Here is a 12,239-nt window from a genome sequence, read left to right as displayed (position 1 = left end):
CCTAGAGTCTGTCATACAAAGTGAAGTAAGTCAGAAAGAGAAAAACAAATATTGTATACTAATGCATATATGTGGAATCCAGAAAAATGGTACAGATGAACCCACTTCCAGGGCAGGAATAGAGACGTAAATGTAGAGAATGGACATGTGGACATGGGGGGAAGGGGAGGGTGGGACGAATTGGGAAATTAGGATTGAGATTGGGAGATTAGGGAGATTAGGTACACTACCGTGTGTAAAATAGATAGCTGGTGGGAACCTGCTGTAAAGCACAGGAAGCTCAGCTCGGTGCTCTGTGGTGACCTAGACGGGTGGGATGGTGGGTGGGGTGAGAGGGAGGCCCAAGAGGGAGAGGACAGATGTACACATACAGCCGATTCACTTCATTGTACAGCAGAAGCTAACACAACATTGTAAAGCAATTATACTCCAATAACAAAAGGGTGGGGAGGAACAATCCAAATACCACAGGAACATAGATAAACAAACTGTGGTCTGTTGATACAATGAAACACTGTTTGCAATGAAAAAGACTGAACTACTAGTGTACATAACAATAAGAGTGAATCTCAAAAACATTATTTTGAATGGAAGAATCCAGACACAGAAGAGTACATATTTTGGTTTTGGTTTTGGTTTTGGTTTTTGCAGTACACGGGCCTCTCACTGTTGTGGCCTCTCCCGTTGCGGAGAACAGGCTCCGGATGCGCAGGCTTAGCGGCCATGGCTCACGGGCCCAACTGCTCCGCGGCATGTGGGATCTTCCCGGACCGGGGCACGAACCCGTGTCCCCTGCATCGGCAGGCGGACTCTCAACCACTGCGTCACCAGGGAAGCCCAGAGAGTACATATTGAGTTATTACATTTATGTGATGTTCAAAAACAGGCAAAATTAATCTAAGTGATAGAAATCAAACAGCTGCTGATAAGGGGCTGGACAGTGACTGGAAGCAGCACAGGGAACTTTCTAGGATGAAGGAATGTTTTATATCTTGATTGGTATGTTTGAAAAATATATATTTGCCAAAATTTATCAAATTATGTAAGATCTATGCACTTTACTATATAAAAAATGTTTCCTAAAAAACAACTACAAAAAAGTTTTTTTAAGAAAGGGTCTTGAATACTCAATTTAGTGAATTAACATGTATTTGTTATTCTGTAGCCAGGAGGGAGGGGATCATGAGAATATTTGATCCTTTGTTTTTTATCTTCTTTGGCAGAACTGTGACATATTGAACCCCAGGTTTAGGAAGTTGAATCTGGTGGTGGCAGGCACGTGTGGGGACACTCTTTCAATCTCTCAAGCATGAGAGCATTTCTGAATAAAGGAAAAGGATAAATATGAGAGAAAGAACTTGATTTTTATTAGCTCTAGTTAGCAGAGGAAAGAGTCAGAGTAAGTTTCTGAGCGTGTGATGCTGAATACATGACATCAAGTACAGAGAATTTAAAAGGAAAGTCCATTTTGAGGGAGGGACAATGTCATACTAAGCCTACAGTCAAAGTATGACCTGCAAGTCTCCAAAAAGCAATTGAACACATGCGATAAGAGGTCACAGAGTTAAAGATGGCATTCAGATTCGACAGTCTCCCCTGATTAGGTAACCCTAGAAGTTGGTGGTGCCGGAGATTTCTGTGGAAGAAAGAATGAAACTAAACCTTGAGCAGTAGCCTCCACTTAACGAGTAGGATTGAGGAAGAGAAGATCGTGCTTGATCTAGACAGAATCATTGTCAGGGAGACAGACACCTATGATAGAGAGGTGTTGAGGACAGCAATTTAGGGAAGGAGTGCAGGACAGTGACCAGTGTTAAAAACTGCAAGAGTCCAGACCCTGTGAGCTCTCATTTCCATACAATGACACCTGATTTCACATGGATGCAGTCCTTTATTATCTAAGTACTTACCCAGTCCTAGTATGTTTTAGTTACTGTCCTAGGTGCTGAGGAGAGAGCCATGAACAGGAAAGACAGGTGTAGAGAAAGTACTGGGCAAAAACTATTCGGTAGTGAAAGTTAGAATGGTAATGTAGGGGAAGAGTGAAAGTCACCTTTTGTTTTCCATGTAGGAGAAAGCTGAGCATATTCTGAAGGTACCAGAGATGAAAGAACTAAAGGAGATAACACAGGATACAAAGTCTTCAGAGGCGACAGGGAGCAAGGATTTACTGTATCAGAAGTTTAACTTTCATCCAGAAAGCCTAGTAATCCTTTTTAGGAAACAGGAAGTATTATGAAATGCTTATTAATAGAAACATTCACATGATCAAAGTTATATTCCAGGATTATTACAGATAGCAGTACATGCAGGAGCGTGTGGACTGTCAGAGCTGCACGTGAGATTAGCGCTCACTGAGCCCAGCTACTCATTCTACGGAAAGAACAAAGGAAGCTTAAGGATGATTAGTGGCCCAGCCAGGCTTAGAACGCCACTCAAGATATCACTTGCAGCTAAATGGTTGCCATCAAAAGTCAAACTGCAGGCAAAGCAGGGGGTCTTGAAGGCTGAAGCAGGAGAAGGTGAGAAAGCTCTCCTTTCTCCTGCTTTTCCACTTTGCTCTTTTCACTTTACTTAATCACTATCCTAACTTCCTCAGAAAATCTCAACTTTCCCCAGATAAAAACCATCAACTTCACATCCCAAACTTGCAGTGCTGCCTAGGCTGTACCAGAACCTGAGGAGAAAGAACAATATGTGCCCCTTGTCAGAACATCCACCTGTCTTTTAACCAAGTGGAAAATGCTAGAAAAAGCCCTACAATCAAAACACATGAACTTCTATATAATAGCTTAAGTTACTCAGTCTGCTTGCACACTATTGGCAACACTCATCAACATGCACTGCTGGGGGTGCGATGGTCCCAAGGGCCTGGGAATCCTGGGCTGTTTGAAAACCACTCTTTCATTGCACAAAAATGCAGGGGTGTGAAGCAAACAACAACATCTTGTCCTTATTAATAATTTTGGTATTTTGTTTGGTATTTTGCATTAATTTTGATTTTTAAAAATACTGCATTAAACTGCATTAAAGTATTATTTATCTTGATTAGTAAGTTTTTTGCCCTCCCCAAAATCCTTAAATTCTGTGCTCAAGGTGAATGCCTCACTTGCCTCACTCTAATCCTGGCCCTGTCAACCTCTCTCAGGTCCATGGTCATAGTCTGATCCACTCCTATCAAAGCACGGCTCAGAGTGCTCCAGCAGTAATTTTCATTTAAAAAAAAATCCACACAGTGCTGAGATACCTGTAGGTACACTGACTCTATTAAACAGACTGTCAGAGACATCATGTATTTTAATCCTGACTTGAAGAAATTCAACGGTACCTGTCTTATAGGTTTGATATAAAAATCACTTTGCATTTTAAATATAATTTGTCTTCAAAGATTTTAGTCTTCCACCAAAGTTCACAATTTTTCTTACCTTCTCACTTTTCTGTGTGTAGTGCTTACAGGTCTCCTGACATATACATTTGTCAGATGGATTAAACTCCAAAAGCAACCTCATAAAGAGGGACAAAAGGATATGAAGACCCACAGATGTGTTCACCTCACTGCCCATCCTCCAGCCACTCCACCATCCTCCCACCCTCTCCCAACCTCCATCTCATCCACTCCCAAGCCACCTTCTAATCTTTCACGACAAAGCAATGCAAGAAGGTGACTTATAAATGTCAGTTATTCCTCAATATATATTCTCAAGAAAATCTAGCAGAGAAACATGGCAACAGCAGAGGTGCCTAAAATGACCTCCATGTCCATTGGACTCATCTGCATGCCCACTGGCCACATGCTTCTAAGCCAACAGGGAGGCAGCACAGAGAGGGAAGGAGGAGGAGACGTGAGTATAAGTGCAACAAAACTTTAGGGTCAGTCACCCCATCTCTCTGGACTGTGGCCAGGTCCTCTGCCTCAAAGCCTAAGGGGGAACCCAATTCACAGTCCTCCTGCAGTGGACAAGGTGTCTACCACAATCTAGGACAATCCTTTGCCAACAGCCCAGGAGATGAGCTCAAAGAGGGGAAGTGGCTTGCTTTCCATCTAACAGCTGCAGAGCTGTAGGGTGAGGATTCGTGGCAGGTGTTCTAATTCCTAATTCAGTGTTCTCACTACATTACTCTAAAGCCACTTCCCAAGTTATAAAAGTGTTTGTAGAATGTAAACGATTTTGGTTGACTCTGGAACTTTCATTGACTTTGGAAACATACTTGGCCTGAAACCAGACAAAATTTTTGAGTTTAAAAAAAGTATTCCCATTTCTATAAGACAAATCACCCAGGCTATGAAGAGAGTAGACCAATCAACAGGAAACACATTTGGCACAAATATTAACCACTAAAGTAGCTGGAACATAAAATCGTAGCTCAAATGTACTTTTGGAGATAGGTCTTCCCTAAGCACACTGTCAGAGTTATTCCTCCCCAAACTCGCCTCCAGAGCCCTAGTTTATCTCTATCATGCTTCCTCGTTACTTCCTTTATAGAAGGAAGTAACTTACGTATCTGTGCACTTGTTTATTCTCCCTGTCCCCCATGGGCCGTAAACCCAGTGAGGACCAAGGCTCTGTAGATCATTGTCACCTCCAGATCCTATTCTTACACATGATAAGCTCAATAATTTGCTGAAGAAGTAAATGAATGATGGCAGCCTCTAGTTTTCAAAGTTTCTGTCTTTCAGCTCCATGTTCTCTATTTACCTTCTCTTTCCCACGTCATCCTTTAAAAAAAAAAAAAAGCCTCTCTGTCTCTCAAGACAGGTTCTTATCATCTGAGACTAGTTAACAGCATCAAGTAAAAGGGAAAAATGTTGGCTCTGACTTACTGGTGGCTCAGTTCTCTTATTTCACATGGCTTGAAGCACCATTCTTTGGCCAGCTTTTCTTGTTGGGACGCTTCTTCCAAAAACACTATCTTTAAAAAAAAGAAAGAAAAGAATCACAAATTAATGAACCATAGTCATTTGTTGTTATTAAATATCTAAATCTTAAAAGAGACTATACCATAGCTAAATTAATTTTAAAAGGTATTTGACAGCAAATGGGATAGAGTTCAGAGGTAAAAAGACAGGGATTTGCCTTTGCTTGCCCAAAGAAGTAAACTGTATGAAGTTTCTCCTTTTCTGCCATTCTATAGGTATAAGTAAGACTTCAAAAATTCTAATTTGAAGATACACAGTATTAAAAATGGCTAATTGGTATCTATTTCTCCCCACACCCCAAATGATTAAAGGAAACAATTGTTTATAGAAAGTGTACCTCACTGCAGATGAATGAAAGATTTTTGTTAGGCTGTTATAGGAAACCCAAGTCCAGAACACAGTAGTAGTATACCATGGGACAATTTATGAACACTGAACATAACTGGATGTAATAACTGCCTGACAATGGAATCTTAGCATGAACTATGTTGATGTTCTGATGCTAGACATCTGCTATAAAGAGGTCTGCTATATTTTTCTAGTATTGTGCATGAGAAACTAACAGAATGATCTCTCCCATGGAGCGTGTGAGTCCATGGGCAATAGGTGAGAAACCCTGGATGGGTTCCAATCCCTCTTGGTCTGGTTTCCCCATCTGCAAACTGAGGATACCATCAGTACATACTTCACAGAACTACTGTGAAGGCTAAATATGGTAATTTCAATTAAGAAATTAGCACATCCCTGGAACATTTAAATGGTAGATACATTGCATCTATTGTTGATTCTTTTTAAGTACAGCGTGATTGCTTTCTCTGTAAAAGTGGATTGCAAAGCAAGAAAGGACAAAGAAAAATGAAATATATGTGCAGGACATATCCTGTTTCATTTTTAAATGCAATATTGTAAAAATAAATGTTTCATGGAACATGAAATATTGAAAGAAAACTTTTATATAAAATTTATCTAAACAATTAGAAGGCAGTATACTGCAGGAAAAATTGTGGAACAGAAAATAAAATAAAATAAATATTGACTTCTCTATTCATTGATGATATCCTTTTTTAAAAAAAGTGATTTTTATCAGAAAACAAAAATGTAATTCCTACAAATAAGGAAAAGTAATTGGATGATTCTAAAAATATATTTGAATCAATAAATGTCAAAGCAGATATAAAATTAATTGAAAATCACAAAAAGAGAATTTTATCAATGTATCTTAGAGCTGATTTACCATTTACCATTACTGAAAGGAAGGGAGGGAGGAAGAAAGGAAATATTTTAAAGTACTATATTCATACATTTGAAATAAATACTTTTGAGGAAGATATAAATGATCAAAATTTATTCTGGAGAGATAGGAAAACTGAATGAACCAGTAACTCTATAAGAAAATGAGGAGAGGGATAAATTGGGAGATTGGGATTGACAAATACACACTACGATATATAAAACAGATAACTAATAAGGAACTGCTGCATAGCACAGGGAACTCTACTCAATACTCTGTAATGGCCTACATGGAAAAAGAATCTAGAAAAGAGTGGATATATGTATATGTATAACTGATTCAATTTGCTGTACAGTAGAAACTAACACAACATTGTAAATCAACTGTACTCCAATAAAAATTAATTAAAAATAAATAAAAGCAGATATGAAAATTAAAAAAAAAAGAAACTGAGGAAGTTTTACTACCTTTTAGAAAAGCTTATGGTTCAGAACCATGCTGTCTAATAGAAATATAATGCCTGTCACAAATGCAAGCCACATTTATAATTTTAAATTTTCTTAATAGCCACACTAAAAGGATAAAAAGGAATAGTAAAATTAATTTTAATAACATATTTTAACAACATAGGTGGCCATGACAAAAAATTATCATGTCAACATAAAATCAATGTAAAAGCTATTAGTTTTACTTTTTCTTAGTCTTTAAAATCCAGGGTATATTTTGCATTTAAAGTACATTTCAATCTGGCTGGTAAATTTTCATTAGAAATACGTCATCTATGTATTTAGACTTCACATAATCTACAAAACATAGACTCACATAACCAGTTTTACCCCAAAACACTGAAACACTGAGATGAGTATCAATTTTTAAATGAGAAATTAAATTTAAAATAAAAATAATAAATTTGAAAATTCAGTTCCTATATTCAGTCATATTAGCCACATTTCAGGTGCTTATTATGCCATATTAGATAGCACACATTCAGAGAATTTTATAGAAAACTTCTTTCTAGCTTACAAAGAACAGATAATGTCTGTGCTAAGAGTTCCAGAGCACAGAAAACAATGGACACCTCTCTGTTTCTAAAAGCTACCAAATCCTCATACCAAAACCTGACAAAATACACAATATACATAAACACAGATATGCAGAGAATAAAAATTATAATATAAGCCAATGCCTTTTGTAATGTAGTTATTAAATAAGTAATTAATAAATACAGGCGCAAAAATAATCCCAATGGCAATAAAAAGCAAAAATACATTAAAATAATAATTCAGCATGTCTGCAGCATGTTAAGCCTCAATTATTTCAACCAAGCAAGACACATCTTCAATGAAATTAAAGCTGATATTGAGTAGTTGGGCAAAGGCCCTACTCCTCAGAGGCCACTGGACTAAATCCACCTGCCCTCTTTTCAGTTTTCTTCAGTCAACATGAAAACTAGAATTCACCTGCTCCTCAAATACACAGCAGGGATCTTGATCTGTAACATTCTCTTCAAAAAGCTCTGTGCTACTTTCTTGTTCCTGACCTGCTCCTACCACTCTCCACTTCACTGTGACTTCTTGTTACCGCCCATCCATCGACAGCAAATTTCCCTGTGTCTTCAATATCTGCTCTGAGTTTCTCCCTCCTCATAACTGGGGCTCTTCCCTGAGGACACGGCCTCCCCAACACTTCTCAAATGACAGGTATTCCTACATCAGGGTCAGGCAATGAGTTTCCATACCCACCATGGCCATTTCTAAACCATTTTTCCTGCAGCTTCTTGTAAACATGCAAAGCTCCCTTAAGACCCACTCCTTTCAGCTTTCAAGGCATGCTTCCTCTTTCTTTGTTGTTCTGCTTTACCAACCTTCTCTCATTGTTCAAATCTGTTGACGCCTGCCCTACACTCTATCTCTCCACTGCAAGCCCTGCCTTCACTCCTTATCCTATCAACATGGACAACCCTTTTGAGATCATAGCACCTATTTCCATGAACTCATCTTCATGTGATCTGTTTATGAACAAATGAAGTTTACGAACTTTACGTCATGGCCACACCTTGGGCATGTTCACGACCCATAACTGCTCTAAGACTACGGAATCACACAACTGACCACCATTTCCTCTTTTTCCTGTTTGCCACTTCAGCTATTCCAAACAATCATCCACCTTAAAGAGCCCTCCCTTTACTTTCTCCTCTCTACTTTCCCCAGTCCATCTTTCACCACTTTCCTTGTCCAGCCTGGATTCCACTAGCTATTTTTTCATATTTCTTATATCTTTTAGTTAACACACATGTGCTGAATTTTCAACCCTGATGAAACCCAGCCCTGCTTCTCTGGGCTGCACCTGAGGAGCCAGGCAGCACTGGGGCAAGCACACCACACAGTAGACAGAATATCCATAGTCATCAAGTTCAAAGGTGCTCCAGCCAATGTCTGTGCCTGGCCCCCTAAGACATTTCTCCAGCCCTGTCTTTACTGTCAATAAAACTGACAGGAGGCCTAATTGCTTATCCACTGACAGATCATTAGAAGTATTTTTTGGTAATAAATTTATACACCATTTTTTTTTTTTTTTTTTTTTTTTTTTGCAGTACACAGGCCTCTCACTGTTGTGGCCTCTCCTGTTGCGGAGCACAGCCTCCAGACGTGCAGGCTCAGCGGCCATGGCTCACAGGCCCAGCCACTCCAAGGAATGTGGGATCTTCCCGGACCGGGACACGAACCCGCGTCCCCTGCATCGGCAGGCGGACTCTAAACCACTGCGCCACCAGGGAAGCCCTATACACAATTTTTTTAATCAAATAACTCAAAAGGAGTTCAAAAGATTGAGGAAAATTGCTATAACAAAACTCTACCCATTCCCATCTTCTTGATTAATGTGAAAATGTTTCCCAGCACTTACATCTATAAAAATGAAAAATAAGAAAAAAATTGATACTGCTCCTATTTAATTCTACCAACAAGTAACACTCATCCATAGATACATTACCTAGTTGGAAAAAAAAAACAGCTTTTTTATTTTATTAATACATTTAACAAATTACTTTTCAAAATGTGTAATACACATTTAAAAATTTCCTTGTGGTCCCAGGAAATTTTAAATATTTAAATTTATGCACACAAATTTCATTGCAATGGTTGACCAGTAAAAGGCTTTGAAGTGTAAAACTATACTGTATTAGCACAAACTCTGTAAGAAAAGGAGAATAGAACTGGTAATTCTAGAAGAAAAAGGGACTGTATACCATTTCAGATCATTAATAAGGAGCTAGTTCATGATTTTTTGAAAAATAGATTAAGGTAGATATCAAACCACTATATTTTGATTCCATCAAACATCTTTTAAAAAGTAATAGCATAGCTTAATTTTAACATGTATATATTTACAATTTGCCAGAAATTATAAGCTTTAAATATTTTAAAATTTAATAAAAACTATACATATCAACTTTTAAAAATGCAAAAGCGAATAGAATTTTTCAAAATTCTTTTAGGGGGCACATTAGTAAAAAAAAATGTGAAGAGTATTTCTCTAGTCAATTCATGTTCCATCCCTCCACCATGATGATTTCAAGTCTACCCTCTCTTCAAATCTCTCATCCCACTTACCCCAAAAATATACATCAAACATTTGCAATAGCTAAAAATTGCAAATAATTTCAAAGTCAGTCAAATAAGGGATTGGTTAAATATGATGAAACTGCAGCAATTAAAAGTATCAGTGAAGACATATTTACTGAATTATCCTCGATATAATCTTAAATTTTTTTAAAACAATGCAAAAAAATATTTAAGGTACTAGATAACATATGGTATCCAATTTTTTATGAGAATATGGTGTGTGTGTGTGTGTGTGTGTGTGTGTGTGTGTGTGTGTGTGTGTGTTGGGTTGGTGTGTCTAAATGTTCACAGTGGTTATTTTCTCTTTACAGTAGAATTCGGGGGTAATTTTTGCTTTCATCTTTATATCTTTGCAGATTCAAAATTGTTAATAGTAAATGTTCTATTCTATCTAAAACAAAAAAATCAATTCCATTTAAAATATACATGAAAATGTAAAGTAAAACAAAATAGAAATACATAAAAATAATCTCTACTTATAGAGCCTATGGTTGGGGAGTTAAGACACGGAGAGATAGATAATGAATCAGATGGGAGAGGGCATGATGACAGAGTGCCATTGGCCCCACCAGTTCAGATGGAGAGATAGTGGGCCTGGTCAGTGAAGGTTTCAAAGAAAAGACAGAACTCAGACAATGATGGGTAGGATTTGGGACTTATAAGTATCCAGAATTAGAGGGAAAGGGATAGAAGGGGTAAATAATGATAGGTGCAGAGGCATAGAGGCAAAAAAACTACAAGTTGTGTTATAGACAGGTGTGTACTTTAACAGTGGAGTTGGAGAGAACCGTAAGTCACAAATCAGGTACTTAATAGATTTTTTTTTCTTGTTCTCATTCATGTATTCACTCAACAATTACTGCTTGAGTGACTCCTGTGTGCAAAGCACTATTCCAGGGGCTAGGAACAATAAACTGATAGATGCATATAAGACACATTGCATATATTAGTGAGTGCTATGATGAAAAATAAAACAAAGTAAATGGATAAAATAAGATGTGGGATGTGATAGTCTCTCTGAGAGATGATGTTTGAGCACAGATTTGCATGAAGGGAATAAACCACTTGCATATTCTTGGAAGAGCATTCCAGGCAGAGGGAACAGCCAGTACAAGGACCCTGATATGTATATTTAAATTAAACTTCAATTAGATGCTTGGCATGTTTTGAAATACCAGGATGACCAGTGGGGATATAGTATAAAGACCAGAAGAAAGAGTAGTAAAAATCAGATGGAGGAGGTAGCAAGGGGCTTTGTAGGTCACGGCCTTGAGATTTATTTTTAGGAAACCTCTAAAAATACTATGGAAAATGAATGTGGAAAATTACAAAATACCGTTGGTATTGCCTTTATGGGACAATGGCTCTCTCATCCTGATATTACCTGGGCTTATGTGGCCATTCATTCACTTACTCAGTTATTCATCACCAAGAGAGCCTATTATGGCATGGCCTTCCTCTTCACAGACCACAGTCTAGGTGGGCTGTCAATCACATACATAAGTCATTAAAACCCAAGTTTCATAAAATCATAGATGGTGTCAACTGGCAGGAACCTTCTCATCCAACACCCTTGTTTTCCAGATGAGAAAATTGAATCCCTTCTATTAAGCAAACAACTCCAAGTGCTCTCTTACTTAAAACAGAGACTATTTAGGATGAGCAATAATGAGAATGTCAGATATACTAAAGCCAAAAGAAGATGAGTAATGACTGTCAGCTAATGAAAAAAATCTCCACAAGATACAGGCTTCAAACACCAGATGGCAAATGTGGGCAAAAGGCTTGTTGCTATGGAACAGAATAAACTGCTCTTTGGGCCATTGTGAAATACCTTGGCCATCTAACAAAATAAGGTAATATATATTGCAACACAAAATCCACTCAGGCACAGTAATGGGAGATAAAATCAGATAAAAATGTGAGGTCTTAATGATTTCTGAAGCTTTTAGACAGAGATGAAAATTGCCATATTAGCTCAATTCATATCAAACAGATTAATGGAAAAGATGAAGTGAGACTGCTTTTTAAATAAACTGTCAGCCCATAAAAGTAGAATCGAGTGAATTCATGTTACGAAGGCACCAAAGGGTAGCATGAAGCACTTAGATCTTCAGGTCCAATATTCTCATTTCACAGATGAGGAAACAGACCAGGATATGTGACTTGCCCAGGGTCACCAGGCAAGGCAGGAGTATCTGCTGGACTTGACCCATCTTCCCTGAGATTCTTCCAGACCTCTGTGACTGCTTCTCTAACAGTATAAACCAAGAGTCAGCACACTTTTTTTTTTTTAACATCTTTAGTGGAGTATAACTGCTTTACAATGGTGTGTTAGTTTCTGCCCTCTTGTGTCTCCCTCCCACACTCCCTATCCCACCCCTACAGGTGGTCACAAAGCACTGAGCTCATCTCCCTGTGCTGTGTGGCTGCTTCCCCCAGCTAGCTATTTTACGTTTGGTAGTGT

At 38.1% G+C, this 12,239-nt stretch overlaps 1 protein-coding gene across 2 annotated transcripts in view; it reads right to left on the bottom strand.

Annotated features, from left to right (window-relative positions):
• Positions 1 to 12,239, bottom strand: part of GDA (guanine deaminase) — a 134,749-nt gene that overhangs the window by 77,864 nt on the left and 44,646 nt on the right. For both annotated transcript variants that reach the window (XM_019934671.3, XM_019934670.3), the window contains exon 2: positions 4,823 to 4,911. In XM_019934671.3, the coding sequence (XP_019790230.1) occupies positions 4,823 to 4,911 (89 nt within the window). The remainder of the gene's footprint in view (positions 1 to 4,822; positions 4,912 to 12,239) is intronic.

Source organism: Tursiops truncatus, chromosome 6 (assembly GCF_011762595.2).
Source record: "Tursiops truncatus isolate mTurTru1 chromosome 6, mTurTru1.mat.Y, whole genome shotgun sequence".
Classification (NCBI taxonomy): Eukaryota; Metazoa; Chordata; class Mammalia; order Artiodactyla; family Delphinidae; genus Tursiops; species Tursiops truncatus.
Note: the sequence above shows the minus strand (reverse complement) of the source record. Positions and strands in the feature narration are given on the sequence as shown.